Raw genomic sequence first — 20,346 nt, forward strand, 5'->3', positions numbered from 1 at the left:
TGTATTCTGTTTATATGAACATTTCTAAAATGCAGTTAACGATATGCGGGGTCATTTATTAAGCTGAAATACGCCTATATTAGGCTACTTTCACACTAGCGTTCGTCGGTCCGCTCGTGAGCTCCGTTTGAAGGGGCTCACGAGCGGACCCGAACGCAGCCGTCCAGCCCTGATGCAGTCTGAATGGAGCGGATCCGCTCAGACTTCATCAGTCTGGCGGCGTTCAGCCTCCGCTCGCCTCCGCACGGACAGGCGGACAGCTGAACGCTGCTTGCAGCGTTCGGGTGTCCGCCTGGCCGTGCGGAGGCGTGCGGATCCGTCCAGACTTACAATGTAAGTCAATGGGGACGGATCCGTTTGAAGATGCCACAATATGGCTCAATCTTCAGGCGGATCCGTCCCCCATTGACTTTACATTGAAAGTCTGGACGGATCCGTACGAGGCTATTTTCACACTTAGCTGTTATATGCTAAAATAATGCAGACGGATCCGTACTGAACGGAGCCTCCGTCTGCATTATTATGATCGGATCCGTTCAGAACGGATCCGATCGAACGCTAGTGTGAAAGTAGCCTTAGGTGTACTTCTGGCGCAGATTTTTCCGACTTCTCCCCGTTCGCGCCAGTTCTAAAAAAGGGAGCGTGGCATGTGGAGGAACTCTAAAGAGAACCAATCTCCTTTCCCCTCTGGCAGATGACAATATAGTCACTTTATACAGCAGTGTTAAAAAAATAGTAGTCCAACATCATTAACCTGATAAATCACTGTTAGTGGTAGAAGTGATATTTTTACATAGCAAATAATGTACTTACAATAAGGTTAGTAGAGAAGGGGAAAAAAACAGTCCCAACAATTAGGACCTCCATACCACTCATTGAAGTAAGGGACTCTGTCACCAGTTTCAAACCCCCCCTTTTAAAACTATTGTTCTCTCCATGGTGCCCTTGTCATTACAAAGCTGTTGTTAGAAGATAAATCCGCCGTGTAGTTTTGATAAAAATCGCTTTTATCTAACCTGTCAATCTTGTGGATAAGGTGCCCAGGGCGTTTCTGAGGGTCTGAATCTGCCGCTCTCCGCCGCCGCCGTTGGTGCCCAGCTCCTCCCATGATCCTTTCAGCGCCACCTGGATGTAATGAAATCCGCCTCCGGCTCTCCTCAGTGCCCCCTCCTCCTTTTCAAAGATCCCATTTCATTACATCCAGGTGGCGCTGAAAGGATCATGGGAGGAGCTGGGCACCAACGGCGGCGGCGGAGAGCGGCAAATTCAGACCCTCAGAAACGCCCTGGGCACCTTATCCACAAGATTGACAGGTTAGATAAAAGCGATTTTTATCAAAACTACACGGCGGATTTATCTTATAACAACAGCTTTGTAATGACAAGGGCACCATGGAGAGAACAATAGTTTTAAAAGGGGGGGTTAGAAACTGGTGACAGAGTCCCTTTAAATCATTAACTGAAAGAAGCGTGCTCAAAATAATAGCAGTGAGGGGTTGAAATGGTAAAGTCATTCATTCTGTAGAATAATGTATTCCTTTTGGCCCTTATTTGAGGTAGGAGATTGTCAAATGTTGCATATGTTAGTTATAGTGGATTTCCTTCTGAATTACTGGGGAAAATGGGTTGTACTAGACATTGTTCTAATGAAGAACATACAGTGCTGCCCATAATTATTCATACCCCTGGCAAATTTTGTCTTCGTTACTTTTATTCAACCAGCAAGTAATTTTTTGACAGGAAATGACTTGGGTGTATCTCAAAAGATAATAAGACGATGTACAAGAGGCATTATTGTGGGGGAAAAAACATTTCTCAGCTTTTATTTACATTTGAGCAAAAAGTGTCCAGTCCAAAATTATTCATACCCTTCACAATCAATAGAAAAGCCTCTATTGGCTATTCCAGCAATCAAACGCTTCCTGTAATTGCAGACCAGCTTTTTGTCTCCACAGGTATTTTTGCCCATTCATCTTTAGCAATGAGCTACAAATCTTTCAGGTTGGAGGGTCTTCTTGCCATCACCCTGATCTTTAGCTCCCTCCACAGATTCTCTATTGGATTCAAGTCTGGACTCTGGCTGGGCCTCTCCAAAGCGTTAATGTTGTTGTCTGCTAACCATTTCTTCACCACTTTTGCTGTGTGTTTTGGGTCATTGTCATGCTGAACTGTCCACTGGTGCCCAAGGCCAAGTTTCTCTGCAGACTGCCTGATGTTGTCGTTGAGAATCCTCATGTATTGCTCTTTTTTCATGTTGCCGTTTACTGTGATTAGGTTCCCTGGTCCATTGGCTGAAAAACACCCCCAAAGCATTAGGTTCCCACCACCATGTTTGACAGTGGGGATGGTGTTCTTTGGGTTGAAGGCTTTTCCTTTTTTACACCATCTGGACACTTTTTGCTCAAATGTAAATAAAAGCTGAGAAATGTTTTTTTCCCCCACATTAATGCCTCTTGTAAGTCATCTTATCTTTTGGGAGACACCTATGTCATTTCCCATCAAAAAATTACTTGCTGGTTGAATAAAAGTAACTAAGTCAAAATTTGCCAGGGGTATGAATAATTATGGGCAGCACTGTACTTTGAATAAAAAGTTAATTAAAGAGGGAAAAACACATAGAGAAGCACAGCAAATTATAGGCTGCTCAACTAAAATGATCTCAAATGTCTTGTGTCAACCAAAACCTGAAAGACGCAAAAGGAGGCAGGGGAACTACTATTTTAATGGATCGAAGAGTAGCCAAAATGGCAAAGGCTCAGCCAATGATCACCTCCAGAAAGATGCAATTAGAAGACGAGGAAGTGAAGCCAAGTTTCTAGCAAGAACTCTTCAAAAAGTCCCGTTGATTAATAGCAGACATGTTCTTGATAGGTAAAAATTTGCAGAGGAACACATTGACTGGCCCAAAGACAAGTGACGTGACATGTTGTGGACTGATGAAAGCAAAATTGCTCTAACCACTGTTTATGACTGCCAACCTTTTGTCTGTTTTTGAACTTTTCCTTAATCCCATTGATGGCAGTGGATCACCTGATGGAAACGCATCTGGGATGAATTTATAGAGCTTCAGTAGTGTTCATTAGAGGTCAGCTCTTTAGGGCTCAACCAGGGGTCAGTGTAGGGGAACCCCAGGTCTAGGCTGATTTCTCCCAGCACCAGGCTTCACTGCCATCATGAGTCTTTGTGGATGGTTGTATAGTATAGGCAAGTCTGATCCAATGAGTTTGTTGCAAAACTGTTATTGGGTTTTATATCTGGTTGACCAGGGACATTTCTGACATTAATTACTTCTCACAGAACTGGCTTAGTTGCCCATAATTTTCCAAAGGATCTGTCCAAAATGAAAGGTGGAGTCTGATTGGTGGCTATTGGCAACTAAGCCAGTTCTACTTTACACCAGTTTAATAAATGACCCCCTAAGGCCCCATTCCCACGACCATATTTTTGCTCTGCATCCAATCCACATTTTTGTGGGATGCAGACCTATACATTTCAATGGGTCCACAAAAAACGCATCCGTATGTCCGTTCCGCATCTCCGCAAAAAGGATAGAACATGTTCTATTCTTGTACGTTTTGCAGACATAAATAGGCATTGTTACAATGGGTCGTCAAAAAAACTGATGCAACATGGACGTCGCACAGATGTTGTGCGGACCGCAAAATACATATGGTTGTGTGAATGCACACCTCATACACACAAACCTATTTTCTTTGCGTGTCCGTTTTTTTTGCAGACCGTATACGGAACCATCCATTTCAATAGGTCCGCAAAAAAAAACGGAAGTTACTCCGTGTGCATTCCGTTTCCGTATGTCTGTATTTCTGTTCGGCAAAAAAAAAAAAAATAGAACATGTCCTATTATTGTCCGCATTACAGACAAGGATAGGACTGGTCTATTAAGGGCCAGCTGTTCTGTTCCGCAAAATACAGAATGCACACGGACGTCATCCATATTTTTTGCGGACAGCAAAATACATACGGTCGGGTGCATGAGGCCTAAGGCGAACATTTATCAAGACTGGGGTTTTCTTTGGTGGCCCCACCGGACGATTTACTAAATTTATGCAGGGACGCAGGCCTCTCAGATTTGGAGTATCCTCCCACTGGCCGTGCAACAGTCTAAAATCTATGGCAGCCTCCTAGCTGCTATAGTTGTCTGTGTTTATTCCAGCCAGAAAACTAATGTCAATACATATAAATGTGGGGCGCCTGCTATGTTGCCCCCCCACCCCAACCCCGTCCTTGCCATGTCCCCTTTTCTTCCGAAATGTGTTGTGAACAGGGAAAAGTCACAAATTGTGCTGTAAAAATAAATAAATAAATAAAAATATAGGACAAATTGGGCGACTTTCTGACGAAAGTGGAGTATATGGCATAGTAAAATGTCACCCCAAATGTTCTGCTTTAGGGACTGTTCACATCACATTTTTGTCCCTTTCAATTTTTATTTTTATTTTTTATTTTTTCCCAACAGTAATTTTTATTGGTTTTTGATACATTTTAAAGTTATAGTTATTTTTATTCAAGTAAAAAATATATATTAAATAAACATACGGTAACTTTTACATCAGTTTCATTGGTTTGTTAGTTATGAATTTGAATATATAATAAAAGGGGTTGGACATGCTGATATGTTAGTGAAATTGGTTTTGAATATATAAATATACATATAAATGTAAAATAAACATGTACTTAAACATTAATTATCATAACTATGTATTATTTTGAGTGTGTGTGTCTACATCTACTCACATGTATCTATATATTTTTATACATTTATATAATTATATAAACTATATAAATATATTTATATATATATGCGTATGTGTTCATTCCTATATATACATGATATGTCTTTGTGATCATACATATATTCACATATCAAATGTATATACACACATACGTATATATACACTATACACATACATACATTTGCAATACCATACATATATACTAATATAATATGCATCAATTTTTTTTTTTTAAAGACTAGTGTATATACAGTACGTATATCCCATATACACACACACACGTGTTTGTTTTGTATATAGAAGGATTAGCTATTATATTTTTTATAGTATAGATATAACAGGTAAATAATGTTAACATTAGTTTTGAAACTTATCTATAATTATATATATATATAATAGTAAAATGTCAGCCCAAATGTTCTGCTTTAGGGACTGTTCACATCACATTTTTGTCCCTTCCAATTTCATACATAAAGGATACAATAGTGTCGTGTACTACACTTTTCAATCCTACAGAGTCCAGAAAAAAATGCATAAGTTAACCAATACGTTTTTTTTTTCCCTTAGAATGGAACCCTATGATGGTGGATGCTAAATGTATACATTAAACGTAGGAAAAAAAATGTGATGTGAACACAGCCTTACTGCTATTTATCTGCAGTCTCAATAAACAACTTCTCAGTAACTCAGGAAGCTAAATGGAAACTTACTTTAAGTTCTGAAGCTTTAGATATGATCGCATCGGCAACTTTCAGCAGATCTCCAAACAGCAACTTTTCCAATGTGGTTCCTTTTGGAAGTCCAAGTAACCTGAAGAGGTCCAGCCAGTGATCCTGGGACAGGTGCTCGCCACGTACATACTTTAGCACTGGAACCACCATCTATAATGAGTACAATAAAGATCTATAAGTGGTTGGTGTCTAAGGAATCCCAAAAACGACTTGACTATTGAAGAGGGTCTACAGCTGCATCCAGTGTCTGTTCACAAAACACTTGCGCGCACAGTAAACTCTGCTGTATTGCACACAAAATAACATCAAAAGAGTAATGAACCTCAACGTCAAGTGACCAGATCTACACAGGGTTTTCCACTGCTAAATCTCATGGGAGTGTATGCAGATGCCAGAGCCTGAGCCCTCGGGAGGATCCTATGGTGGACCAGTTTAACCCTCGCCACCTGAGGGGTTAATTGCCGCGGATCGCAGCGCCCTGTCAGAGGTCAGGTGTCGGCAATGTGTTTCTGCCGCCGCCTGCATTTGCAATATATTAAACATTAGTTATCATTGGTGGCACAGGAGCCACAGCCCCCTCCTCTCATTGGAGGCAGCAGCAGCACAGGGGGGAGAGACTGCTTCCTTCTTCCCTGTGCTGCTGAGGGAACATGGCGCACGCACGATCCTTATTCTCTGATACTGGGCTATGCAGTATCGATAAAAGACAAATCCCGGTATTGTATCGATACCGGACTAAAAGTATCGATTGGGTATCAAAAGGTCGATACCCAAAACAACCCTAGTAGGATCTTTACAAAATTTCAGTGCTCTAGTCACAATAATGTTCCTTTAACTTCAGGCTGACCCATACTATCTCCAGGTGTAGAGTATACATATATGTCTTGCACTCCTTGAGTTGCTAACAACTTATATTAATATTGTCCACATTGTTCACGGAGGAAAGTGGCTCCAAATATAGTTTTGCGCTAAACTGTAGATCGTGGATAGGCACTGTAGGCTACTCCCGTCACGAATGCTAGTAGAGTCCATAAATTGAACTACCACTCGTCTCCACTAGGCTTTCCCTAATCTTTCTGTCATACTGGGTCACTTCCCTTTGGCTTGCGCATTAGCTTTAACTTAACTTCCAGCCTTCTACCATGCTATTTTTATGTGTCAGGGCACCAGGTTGTCTGCCTGTAAGGTTGTTATCAGGTGACATTAGTTCACCTCATGCAAACCCTATACGCTTTTACCTTTGCACTTGTGCACCGGTTAAGGAGTAGGCCACTGCCCAAGCGGCTGCAGGCCACGCACAGAGGCAAGCGGCTGCAGGCCACGCACAGAGGCAAGCGGCTGCAGCATTAGGACATAGGGCCCATTAGACAACGCCAGACACCGAAGCAATAAGCCAGGCACGGAGGCCATGAGGTACAGGGGCCATGTCCGGAGTCCACTCAGTATAAATGTCCTTAGATAAAGGAAATCAAGTCAGACATAACCAAGACAGGTTGCTAGACCTGAAAGATTTAGGTCTGCAACCTTGTCAATTCAATGCAGCCTGAAAAATGTTTAACTCCACAGCCAGTCTCATTATAGAACCAGGTGATGCTACCATCTGTTGTGCTTTTTCATAAGTTTAAACAGTTATATTTACTTATTTTAGTTATAATGGGTATTCATTGCCTTTAAGAGCAATGTTGATTTATATTCACTGTTTTGTATGAAGTTTCATGTAGGCCAAAGTAAGTCCATGAGAAGATTACTGTGCCGTTCAAAAGCTACTGTTATTGTAACAATATATTATACCTTTAGAAAGTTAGAAGATACACCGCACCTGCGGATTCTGAGGCTTCATTGTTTTTCCTATCTGAACATGAATTCTACAGTGTGAGAATGGTCTAGATGTTCCTCAAAGTATATATTCATGTATCAAAGTTTGTCCCTCAGCCCTGAGACAAGGCCCCAGATGTCAGAGGTGTGAAGTGTTGAAAATATTAGGCATGTATGAGTTAACCCTTAATGATATGATGCATATTGCTTATACAACAGTGCCATCTAGATATAAGCGGTTAATACTACATCAGTAGCAAAATTGCATTCTGGGTAGTATTATGACGCCATGCTCCTTGTCCATGCACACACCCCTCCAACAATGATTGGAAAGTTCCAAACTCGGAGGGCGTGTTCATCTGATAAGTTTTGGGTTAAGAAACCAGTTACCAGAGAAAAAAAAAAGAAAAAGGAGAAAAAGAAAGAAAGAGAAAACAAACATTTGGATTATAGATCTCTGGAGAATCATTTGGATTATCGGGAAAAACTCTTGAGAGCTGGCTGCCCCAAGACTCTGCACATCACGTGACCCTTGGGTAATGTATATTTTTGTTTTATGTAGTATTGATCTAAATTAATTGGCTTGATACTTAGCCAGATACCCGCGCATTTGCGGACGTGTAACATTAGTTGCTACATCGGTATTTTCTCTGATTTCAGTTACGATGCATATAACTGAAAAGAGGGGATAATATTGGAGAAACTCTTTGTTGGGAATCTTTGAATTCCCTAGTTTGATATCAAGCCAATAATTTATAAGTTTTGTTGCAATACTACCATTATCTGAAAGATTGGTCATAATTTTTGGGCGGAGCAAGGGCTTGTACCTGTCATCTTCTTGATTGAGTTTTCCGCATAATCAATTGATTGTATATTTCTCCCAAAATTTAAAGCTGTATTGCATAATATTCTTGTGTTGGTTGAGTAGTGTTTTGGTGGTATCATATAGTGGTGAATTCTGGGTACTGCATATCATTGTATATTATTGAAATTTATGTTGATTCATTTTCGTTTGTATTTTAACCTATTGTATAATAAACCATTTATATTTTTGCATAGACGCTTGTACCCTGTTTTACTGATTGCACAAAATAATCAGGTTCTTGATTGAACTCTTTGAGATGTTTATGTCAATCTCACGGGTCAATATAGTTTGCATAATTTTTCTTTTGACCCGATAATTTTTTTTTAATATTTATATAAAGCCTTTGCTTTATATACCCGACACATCGCCTGAGTATACATTTACATCCGCGCACAGATTCTCAAGTAATTGGAACTGTTGGGGCAATCCAGCTGGTTAAACACATGCATGGTTTACTTAACTGACAAATAGTTTGCATGGTTTACTTACCAGTCTTGAAGTAAGTGCTGCCAAAGCAAGTACCCATATTGTCATGCAGCTTCTGCCAACACTTGCATACAGAACGTTGGTAAGGAGACAAGGCCCCATCCAGCTGCTGACTATTTCAGGCGCACTGAGGCGTGATCCTGCTGAACTCCACCAATGAACAGCGGATCCAAGCTCCATGAACCCATAGCCGTCCATAGTGAGTTAACCACCAGCTGCATTACCCACTTCATGGGGGTTAGGAGAAAGCCAGGGGACCTCCAGCTTAGAAGGTACTGGCACAGCCGCTTATAGGGCAGGAAGGATGAGGATGAACCCACCGATCAAACCCAGGCCGTCAGAGAATCCACCTATAGGCTCCGACCCCGCCCGGGCTGCTAAGGGACCTCTATCTCGAGAGGTGTTAGCAAGGCTATTCAAGAACTCGAAGGAGATTCCAAACACACTCTTAGTCCCAGCCTAAGGCCCTGATAGTTCTTGTAGAATCTCTTCAACCCTAGAGCAGGGAACCTCTCTGCGTCTATCTCCTGTAGGGACAGGAAGAACACTGGTGGGTGGAGGTGGTAGGTCTGTTGGTCAAGGAGGCAGATAAAGAGACATTTCAGAGTTGCAAATGGGTTCACAAATTCTGTCATCACTATTTAGTTCTCTGGCAGAATCAAAAAGTTTCTGTCTCAGGTTTATTTCCCGATTCTATGAAATTGTATTTTTATCTAATGAGAAATATCTGGGATAGGTTGTCCTTAGATTTGTCCCCCCTAAAGTTATAATCTGGTACTTCTCCTGTGGTGCTGTCATGATGGATGAGCTGTAAAATAGGAATTAGACTTGCCGGTAATTCGGTTTCCAGGGAATCCCTCATGACAGCACCCGTACATTCCCTCCATTACTAACTACTATGTAAATATTGCATATATGACTTGCTTATGGTTTTTATAAATTGGTTGCATTCATCCTGGTGTAGTAATCTGGAAAAACACTGGCGGGTGGAGGTGGGAGGGACCTTTTTAACCTCTCTGCTTCCTGTCCCAAGAAGGTCAAAGGTGAACATTCTCCTGTGGTGCTGTCATGAGGGATGAGCTGGAAAAATGGTCAATCATCAGCAATATCTGCAATCTATTTTTTAACGTCTCAATGCATGATAAAAAAAAAAAAAAAGATTCACGTGCTCAACACTGATATCCTGCCACTCCCATATAGATTTGATAAGATAAAACGCAAACATCTTCCGTATCATAACCAGGTAGAAACATTCTCAGCCCTTAAAGGGTATGGGCATTTTTAGGGTATATTCACGGCCGTAACTTGAAGATCCTAGGCCCTAGTGCATTGCTGTCTCAGGCTCTTGGGACGAGTTGCAACTGCTCCCTCTGCACCGTCTTACAGCTACGCCCCTGGGAATATTCACACTTGGTGAATTACCTACGGATTTTCCACCACAGAATTGGGGTCGGAAAGTTTGCATCACATTATAAATACCCACAAAGTGGATGAGAATCTACCAAATCTCTTCCACGTGCTGCAGAAGAAACATCCCAATTCATGCTGAGGATTTCACCCTTAGCAAGGCACAGAGTGAACGTCTGCAGATCTACAGCAAATGTAACCCATACAGATTCTGCTGTGGATCCGTTGTGGATTTTGGCACAGAATCGAAGACAACACTCGGAGGAAACTCTCCGCTATGCAGGCAGTCCTCTTATGCATATCACTGTAATGCTAGTAAGAAGAAGGTGCTGTAAATATAGCTGCCCTGGCTGAGCAGCTTCATGCCAAGATCTGATTAAAAATAACAATTACCAAACCCCGGCTACTTTGCTTTACTAATATCTGCATATATTATGCTGATTATGTAGCATATAATGCACCACTGGGCGGTACTTACTATCTAATCTACTGAATATTCAGACAGTAAAGATGGTCATACGCTATAGATGTATGTCGCATGAACCCGCTAATTTCGGATGGAGCAGAAGACCATCTAATGCCTATGGGGGTCTCCCCTATAATTTTTTACTGCCAGTTAAAATCATATAGTGACACATATCCTTTTTTTAACTAATCTGTTTTTATTTTATGATTGTATTTTCATTTTTTTACCATATTTTCTGAAAATGATTATGCTGGTACTTTCACTGTGAAATCTCAGTTATGTAACCATCCCAGCTCCGGTTATATCTCCTCACCGCTCCATTTTTATGTAATGTTTTTAATTATGTTTTTTTTCCTAACTAAAGATTATTTATTAATTACATTAATGTGTGGATTTCCCATATATTCTTTTTAGTAGTAATATCCGACCTTGTATCTGTCAATTTCCGCCTGGAGCTTCGCGGACATCGTGGTGTGCTCTTCCATTTTCCGCAGTCGGTCGTGCCAAGCCAGGAGAAATTCTTCAAAACTATAACATTTGCTCCTGTGAACGAGGCATATTAGGAAACAGACATCAACGTGTGAGATATTCAGAAAAGGGGCAGAGTAAAGTGTCAGTCACAGACCTTTTGTAATAAAGATTGCAATCTTTAAAAAATTAAAATAAAATCGGGTCAGATTTGCTAAATTTCTGAAAAGGTTTGAGATGAGTTCTTTCTATTCTACACAAATCAAATATGCTCTGGTTGGTATAGAACACCCTCTAGTCTCCTATGGATTCTTTACTATCCAGAACTACGCCTATATTAGACGTATTTCTGGCGCAGTTTGCGGCACAAAGGTTATTTGCAACGCAATCTATGACTTTTCCCCCGCTCACGCCAGGTCTAAAGAAGTGGACGCCGTGTGGGCAGGGTAGGGCGGTAGTTTTCACACAGCATCTTCATGAGTTTGGCTCTGCCGGCCACCATATTGGTTTTGAAAGGAAACAACGGAGATGTAGACTTTCAGGTTTAATTCAAGGGACTGAACAAAAATAGCCTGTGAAACGTTTAGGAATTTTTCTACAAAGCCTCATTTCAGGAACTCAAAAGTAATTGGATAAATTAACATTACTATAAATAAAGGGGGTCATTTACTAACAGATATACGCCGCTTTGCGCCGCTATCTGCGACTTTTCCCCACTCACACTAGGCGTAAAAAAATGGGGTGTGGGCTGGGAAGGGGACAGGCCTGGCAGGCGCGTCTCATTCATCATTTTCTACTACTCTTTTAGGCATAGAAAATGGTCCAAATCTACGCCAGCATATATCTTCATATATACAATATCATTCCTGGACACATAAGTCTGCACAGGGGCTGTATACACAAAACTGAGGATACAGGTAATCAGTTTTTGCAAAGTTGTCTTCGAGTTATAAAAAATTAAAAATTAGTAGCGACTGGTACCTGAAAGAGATCCAGTCTTCTTTTGCCTTCTCATTAAACCCTTGATAGAACTCCTCATATAAAGACCATGTTTTTGTGCATCCCTCAATGTCAATCCTTATCTCATCGGCAAGGGAGAAATCAGGAGCCTCCAGGTCAAAATGCAGACAGTCCTCACTGGAAAAAAGAACACCACATTATTTTACTGCAGTAGCGACGAAACACAATGGGCACATTCTTCCAAATCACTTCCACCCTGTACCCTCACCTACTGTTTCCTTCCCCCGTTCCCTGTAGATTGTGAACCCTTGTAGGAAGGGACCAGTCTGTAATTCGTCCTCTTCATGCTGATCGCAATTGTTTAGAATGATGTATGAGCACCGCTCTTCATGGAATTAATGGCGCTTTAATAATCTATATTAGAAACCCCAATATCTGTCTGTTGGTCTGTCCTCTACTGGCATCAAAACGCCTGAAGCGCTGGACACCAGATTTGAACATAGGTACATGGGGTGTCTGGGAAGGTTTTCATAAAGATCTCAGCTCTCTAGGACGTACCTTTCTTGAGATATTCCCAAAAAATGCATTAGCCAATAGGAGCTTGCAACTTCACTCATATCCTAACCATACACACAGTCACATGACCCTTATTAACCAATAGAAGCTCACAGGTCCTTCACTCATATCGTAACTGCCATATACCACCTTGGCACTTGGTAGGCGCTGCTCAGATGTGTTTTGATCAAAATATATTGGCTAAGTGTCTCAGATATTATCATATCAGAGTGAGGACTTTGTCCATATATAATGCTTGCATCTACTTTACTAAGTGCATTATTATCTTATGTCTGTGATTTTCTTTTGTAACTGCCATATACACGGTCACATATCAGCCAATAGAAGCTCACAGGTCCTTCAGTCTCACTGACATACACACAGTTTTACACCAGGTTTCCAGAACAACTCAGCCATCTTTCTTCATTTATGGGTCACTGTTAAGAAGGCGGGATAATGTGGAGGTCACCGTTAAGGGGGCATGGTGCTGTGGGAGTCACTTTTAAGGGGGTGTGGTTCAGTGAAGGTCATGGTTAAGGGGGTGGAGCACTCTAGAGGTCACTGTTAAGGGGGAGTAGTGCTCTCGAGATCAGTGTTAACGGGGTGTGGCGCTAAGGAGGTCACAGTTAAGGGGGCAGAATCCTGTGGAGGTCATGTTAAGGGGACAGAGTGCTGTTGAGGTCATGTTAAGGGGACAGAGTGCTGTTGAGGTCATGTTAAGGGGACAGGGTGCTGCTGAGGTCATGTTAAGGGGACAGGGTGCTGTTGAGGTCATGTTAAGGGGACAGAGTGCTGTTGAGGTCATGTTAAGGGGACAGAGTGCTGTTGAGGTCATGTTAAGGGGACAGAGTGCTGTTGAGGTCATGTTAAGGGGACAGAGTGCTGTTGAGGTCATGTTAAGGGGACAGAGTGCTGTTGAGGTCATGTTAAGGGGACAGAGTGCTGTTGAGGTCATGTTAAGGGGACAGAGTGCTGTTGAGGTCATGTTAAGGGGACAGAGTGCTGTTGAGGTCATGTTAAGGGGACAGAGTGCTGTTGAGGTCATGTTAAGGGGACAGAGTGCTGTTGAGGTCATGTTAAGGGGACAGAGTGCTGTTGAGGTCATGTTAAGGGGACAGAGTGCTGTTGAGGTCATGTTAAGGGGACAGGGTGCTGTTGAGGTCATGTTAAGGGGACAGGGTGCTGTTGAGGTCATGTTAAAGGGACAGGGTGCTGTTGAGGTCATGTTAAGGGGACAGGGTGCTGTTGAGGTCATAGTTACAAGGGTTGGGTGCTGTGAAGGTCACTATTAAGGGGGTGGCGCGCTGTGAAGGTCATTGTTAACGGTGCCCGGTGTTCTGGAGGTCACAGTTAAGGGGGCGGGGCACTGTGGAGGTCATGTTATGGGAGACCGTTAATAAGATAAACAGTGTGTAACTGCTGGGCTATACAGGGCTACTATAGATTTCCCCTGATTTCCCTTCATACTCGGGCAACGCCGGGTACTTTCTGTCAGACATCAGCTTTTACCATTGCCTCTGGTTTCTGTTGCAGTTTTTCAATTTCAATGTGGCAGACCCACTCATGGTTTAGTCCCATTCAATGGATTAAAGGGTATCTGTCAGCAGTTTTGTACCTATGACACTGGCTGACCGGTTACATGTGCGCTTGGCAGCTGAAGGCATCTGTGTTGGTCCCATGTTCATATGCAACGGGGGTGTTGCTGTTACACTTAGCGGCTCTGCAACTGCTGTGCACATATGGGTGGATATGACAATAGGACCAACACAGATGCTTTCAGCTGCCAAGCACACAAGCAACAGGTCAGCCAATTTCATGGGTACAAATCTACTGACAGAAGCCCTTTACAGCCAAGGGCGGACAACCACTGCGGTTTCCATGTGGATGCCACAACAAGAACACACATGAACAACGACGTGGCCTAGCTTCGAAGACTATGCGAGGTGGATTAGGCAAGCTGCCCATCTGCTTTTTGCCACAGAATTTGCGCCAAATTCTGCCTGCCAAAAATCCCATGTAAATACAGCCTTAGGATGAATTTAAAGACTATGTGCACCTTCAGGGGCATTTTTTTATGATGGCATCTTACTCATTTTGGGCTAAAAATTATTTTGTCTTTATTAAAAATATTCAGCCGTTCTGTCACAAAGGGTTAACTGTTTGTCTAGCTGTATTAATCCTGCGGATTTAATAAACCTTATCTCTAAATTACTAAAAGGACATAAACACTTATTTAAGCCACATTCCTGTCAATAAGATAAGAACCGAGCTTTCATTAGTGATTATAAGGTCAGAGATAAGGAGCCCGTCAGTTGAGCTGCCTTACGGAAACATTAGATCATGCTACTAGAGAAACACAGCCCTGTACAAAGAAAAGGTGCCACGTTTTTAATAAAGATCAACTGAAAAGATTATTTTTAGATCAAAATGAATACAATGCAATAATAAACAAAACTGCCTCCAAAAGGTGTCCATAGCCTTTAAATGCAACAATTACACAGCAAACTCTGCTTGTATAACCAGCAGATTTCACCACAGATTTAGAGCAGATTTGGGCAAAATCCTTGGCAAATTTGCATCATGTTCAGCATTCTCTAATTATTAAAACTGCAATTCAATTCTTCTACATGTCAATAAGGTTTTGAAAACCCCTTTCACAGGAACATACACAGATGTCATAGGGCCCATAGCAAAACTTAGTATGGGCTCCCTCTGGCCCATGCAGTTTCCCAGTAATCATGGACTAAACAATCCAAGCCAACGCAGAAAGCAAAGCGTAGCACCCCAGATTTCTGATGAATTTACAATATTTTTAATGAAAATTGAATGAAAAAAAAAAATTATTAAAAAAAGTCATCCTTTCCCTCACCCACTTTATCCAACTTCTATGTCGCAAAAAGTGGAACAGGCGCTTCATAAATGTGGCGCTCTTCTAAACACCTCTTCTCAGTGTATTCTCATATTCCCTTCAGTGTATTATAAAACTGTCTGCCTGCAGCCGCCTCTAGGGGGAGCTCATAGACTGCAATGCAAGCTGTAAATAATCTCTTTGCACTGAGCTATCCCTAGTGGCGGCTGCATGAAAATCCACTGAATCTATGTGGGGAACAGAAGAATTTCATGGCCGCCCCCACCCCTCCGGCCCAACAGTCGCTTGATCTGCCTCCATGGTAGGTACGACACTGTATAGTACTTTATATTATTGTGGATTTTGGGTAAGGAGTCTGACCTCCAAGTCATTACAAGATATTTTACAACTTACATTAGTTTTTTCTTTGTTGCATCCAGTTCATCAAACTCCATTTTCTTTTCCTTTATTGACTGGGCACTTTTCTCCAAAGTATCCTCTTTTCCAGTCTCAATAATGTCATCATTGGGTTTAAACTGGTCCCAGCGGGCTTTAAACTTCTCTAGTTCTTGCATATAAATATTCACCCTCGTTTTCACATTTCCCTTCATTATTTCAATCTGAAATGAAGATTGAATAAAAGAAAAGTGGTAATGCAGTCACAGTCATTCCAAACTGGATCCAAGGATTTTAATAATTCAAAGGGGTTGTTAAACCCCCCAAATCCCCAGCCCCAACTTGGTCAGACCAATAAATGGACGCTTATTTATCTGCTTCCGAGACGGGCTCCCTGCTCCTTCTCCTCCTAGCCTGCAATATTCTGCTGAGCTCCCTCACTGAAAACATCCAGTTTGGCATGGCCACAGCCAATCACTGGCCATGGGGTGACCGGATCCCCTTGTGACCATCTGACATGACATAAGGGCTGGAGGCGATGTGAAACCAGATATTTTCAGCAAGGGAGCCCAACAGAGCATTGCAGGCTGGGAGAAGGAGGGGGGAGCCGGCGCCGGAAAGCAGGTACAGTAAATGATGTTCTCTTTACAGGTCTGGCCAAGTGGGGGGGGGTTGCCAAAACCCCACTGATCTTGCACAACTCCTTCAAAATCTTCCTTAACACAGATTCAGCCAGAATAAAGAAAACGTATAGGGTAAGTCCACACATGGCAAACTATTTCTACTATTTCTACTACCAACCTCAGCACCAATGTGTATGGGATTGCACCCTATACACTGCAGCGGTAAAATCCACTGCAAATATTTCACAGCATTTCCACAACAGTATGAGCTGGCTGCAGGTTTGAAGACGCTCATTTTTCAGCACTGCAGATTTGCAGCAAATCGTCTGAATTTAGCCTAAAGGCATTTATCACGAATATCCATCAATTCAGCCCAATCCAAGTAAATGGCTTATAGCAGTGGTGGCGAACCTATGGCACGAGTGGGCACCGACGCCCTGGAAAAAGTTTAAGGTGTACCAATATGCCTTAGACTTTTCCTGCCATTCATCAGAGTAGGGCGCACTATGAACAGCACAGGAAGCGCACTGAATGTAGGCCGGCTGTAATATCTAAATGATAAAAGTACATGGAAGATATACTATACTGGTATTCAGGGTCAATTGCCGTGTTGGCACTTTGCGATAAATAAGTGGGTTTTCGGTTGCAGTTTGGGCACTTGGTCTGTAAAAGTTTCACCATCATTGGCGTACACTGTGTGGTACTAGCACAGCCACATGTATACATGAGCCCCCCCCCACATACAATAGGAAGCTCACAGTCACATACCTGTTCTTTCACCATTAGCTGATGACTCTCCATCATTAATTCAAATTTATCCCACTTTGCTCTGAGATTACCGATTGTGTCCAAGCCACCCCCTGCGACAGAGCGCAACAATCTATTTTTATCTTCGGCTTCCTTGAATAATGGCAAAATCTGTAAAATCCACAAAGTACAAAGAATAAGTGGCATGGAACATAATGAATTAGTTACATCACATTACACCAGCAGAAGTTTCTTACGTTTCTCTTTAAGAAGAATATACAATACACGTTTCATTAACAGCAATAAGTTTTAAAGCGCGTGATGTTTCTGATCATTTTATTTTGGCGCAGAATTTAGGGAAGAGTAGAGTGTAAAAGAATTAGTGCTGTCCTTTACTTCTTCCCTGCAGGAGTTAATAGACAGAAGAAATATAACGCAATATCGGACTCAAACAGAATTTTCCAAAAGTGCTTGTGCGTCTGTTGAGTGAAAGGTCTACTTAATGAAGTCTTGAGATTACAGCAGCCTCTGCACGAGACAAGTAGTGTGTAGGCACGTGCTAACAGTGGAGAGGAACGGAGTGGTAAGCGCAATACAAGCTGAGTGACTGGAAATGGGCAGATTCCACAGTACCTGTAACAAGGCAGACTACTTATTTATTTTACTCACTCGTTTACAGACATTATCTTCACTGGCTGTCTCCAATGGAGCTCACAATCTATGTTCCCTATAAGTATATATCAGCATGTGGTAGGAAACCAGAGTACCTGGAGGAAACCCATGCAAACACGTGGAGAATGTTCCAACTCCAAGCAGATGTTGTCCATGGTCAGATTTGAGGACCCCAGCTCGGCAAGGCACCAGTGCTAACCACTGAGCCACCATGCTGATCAACACACTATGATTACAACTTCCTGTTCAGAAATTGTGAAGGATTGGGCAGTGGATAGAACTGGTGCCTTGCAGCGCTGGGGTCCTGGGTTCGAATCCGACTAAGTACAACATCTCCATGGAGTTTGTATGTTCTCTCCGTGTTTGTGCGGGGTTCCTCCAGTTTCCTCCTACACACTAAAGACATTCTGAAAGAGAAGATGAATTGTGAGATCCACTGGGGACAGCAAGTAATGATAATGCCCAAAAGGGATGAGGAACATGTCTGCGCTATATAAATCGAGGAAATAAAATTCAAAGAGGTCTACAGCACAATCATATGTGCTTTGGATCTGTCTATAGCATATGCTGTGTATATGCCAAAAACGTATAAAAATGGCAATATCCCACACTACCAAATCGTCATAGAGCATGTGTAAATGCAGCGGTCTCCTCCACTGACGCGCAGACAATTGCCCGGAAGGATTGCTTCCTTCCTGACAATCGCTTGCTACATCAGGCCATGTAAATGGGCCTTAAAGGGAGTCTGTCACCCGCCTGACCGGTTTTAAACCAATCACATAGTTCAGTGGGGCACAAAGACATGACACAGATGTTACCTGTGTTTAGTTTTTCAGATCCTTCAAATCGCCCAAAAAGTTGTTTTTATGATATGCTAATGAGACGTCACAAGTGCCCAGGGGCGGAGAATTTGCTGAAAGTGCCCAAGTTCCCCGCCTCACTCGCGCCTAACTCCGCCCCTCAGTAAGCTCAGGCCAGCCCTGTGGCTCTGTGACATCATATTTCCCTATATCCCCTTCGCGCATCACTGCCAGGCCCGGGCATAGGTAGTGTTCTGCCCACTGTGGGCAGAGGCACAGAGTTATGCAGTGCGCATGCGCCGATTTCACGCCAGTAAATTCTCCGCCCCTGGGCACTTGCGGCAACTCATTAGCATATCATAAAAACAACTTTTTGGGCGATTTGAAGGATCTGAAAAACCAAAACACAGGTAACATCTGCGTCATGTCTGTGCCCCACTGAACTATGTGATCAGTTTAAAACCGGTCAGGTTGGTGACAGACTCCCTTCAAAGGGGTTCTCTCACTTCAGTAAGTGGCATTTATCGTGTAGAGAAAGTTAATACAAGTCACTTACTAATGTACTGTGATTATCCATATTGCTTCCTTGCCCATCACATTAAACACTGCTCGTTTCCATGGTTACGACCAGCCTGCAATCCATCAGCGGTGGCCATGCTTGCACACTATAGGAAAAAACATCAGCCTGTCTGGTGGCCGGGACCATGGGAGTGCACATAGGCTAGTGCTTTTTCCTATATTGTGCAAGCACGACCACCACTGGCGAATTGCAGGGTGGGCTGTAACCATGGAAACGAGCAGTATACAATGTGATGGAAAAATTAATCCAGACAGCAAAGGAAGCAATACGGACAATCACAATACATTAGTAAGTGCCTTGTATTAACTTTCTCTACATGATAAATGCCACTTACGGAAGTGAGACAATCCCTTTAAGTACTAAAAAAGGTAGGAAACACAGCAGGTTCTTACATCTTATGTACAAACCCTACATTAATTATCACGCCCCTTAAAAGTGTCTTATCCAGACTGTTTCCCTCGAATCCCATTCAATCTCTTTAAATAATCCCATTCTTGTATTCTTCTTTATAATACACTGCATTGGATTAACGAGTAATCCTCTTTCTGCCTCTACATTCATTCTTCTGTTGCAGGAAATCAGTTTTGTCAGATAATATCATGGCCGGCTTCTACAGAACACTGTATATCCACTTCAGCAAGAAAAGATTTTATGGAAGTCTCTTTCTAATTATATTATTTAGGAATTTACACTAAGAAAGGAATACAATTTATAGTTTATATTTTTAGATGATATATTAGATTAAAATGTCTTAGGCACAAAGGGCGTTTTTCTGTATCGTTGCGTAGTTAAAGGGAACCTGTCACCGGGATTTTGTGAATAGAGCTGAGGACATGGGCTGCTAGATCGCCGCTAGCACATCCGCAATACCCAGTCCCCATAGCTCTGTGTGCTTTTATTGTGTAAAAAAAAACGATTTGATACATATGCAAATTAACCTGCAATGAGTCCTGTCCCTGACTCATCTCATGTACAGGACTCATCTCAGGTTAATTTGCATATGTATCAAATAGTTTTTTTTACACAATAAAAGCACACAGAGCTACGGGGACTGGATATTGCAGATGTGCTAGCGGCCATCTAGCAGCCCATGTCCTCAGCTCTATACACAAAATCCAGGTGACAGGTTCCCTTTAACAAAGGAAGTTGTCAGGTGTGGATAGTCATGAGTTGT

General features: G+C 42.2%; 1 protein-coding gene across 2 annotated transcripts in view; it reads right to left on the minus strand.

Moving 5' to 3' along the window:
- The window catches only part of DYNC2H1 (dynein cytoplasmic 2 heavy chain 1), a 478,712-nt gene that overhangs the window by 386,794 nt on the left and 71,572 nt on the right, over nucleotides 1-20,346 (minus strand). For both annotated transcript variants that reach the window (XM_044284009.1, XM_044284008.1), the window contains exons 21-25: nucleotides 17,142-17,291; nucleotides 15,769-15,974; nucleotides 11,973-12,128; nucleotides 10,952-11,066; nucleotides 5,464-5,634 (exon numbers count right to left, since the gene is read on the minus strand). In XM_044284009.1, coding sequence (XP_044139944.1) covers nucleotides 5,464-5,634; nucleotides 10,952-11,066; nucleotides 11,973-12,128; nucleotides 15,769-15,974; nucleotides 17,142-17,291 — 798 coding nt within the window. The remainder of the gene's footprint in view (nucleotides 1-5,463; nucleotides 5,635-10,951; nucleotides 11,067-11,972; nucleotides 12,129-15,768; nucleotides 15,975-17,141; nucleotides 17,292-20,346) is intronic.

This window comes from Bufo gargarizans, chromosome 3 (assembly GCF_014858855.1).
Source record: "Bufo gargarizans isolate SCDJY-AF-19 chromosome 3, ASM1485885v1, whole genome shotgun sequence".
NCBI lineage: Eukaryota > Metazoa > Chordata > Amphibia > Anura > Bufonidae > Bufo > Bufo gargarizans.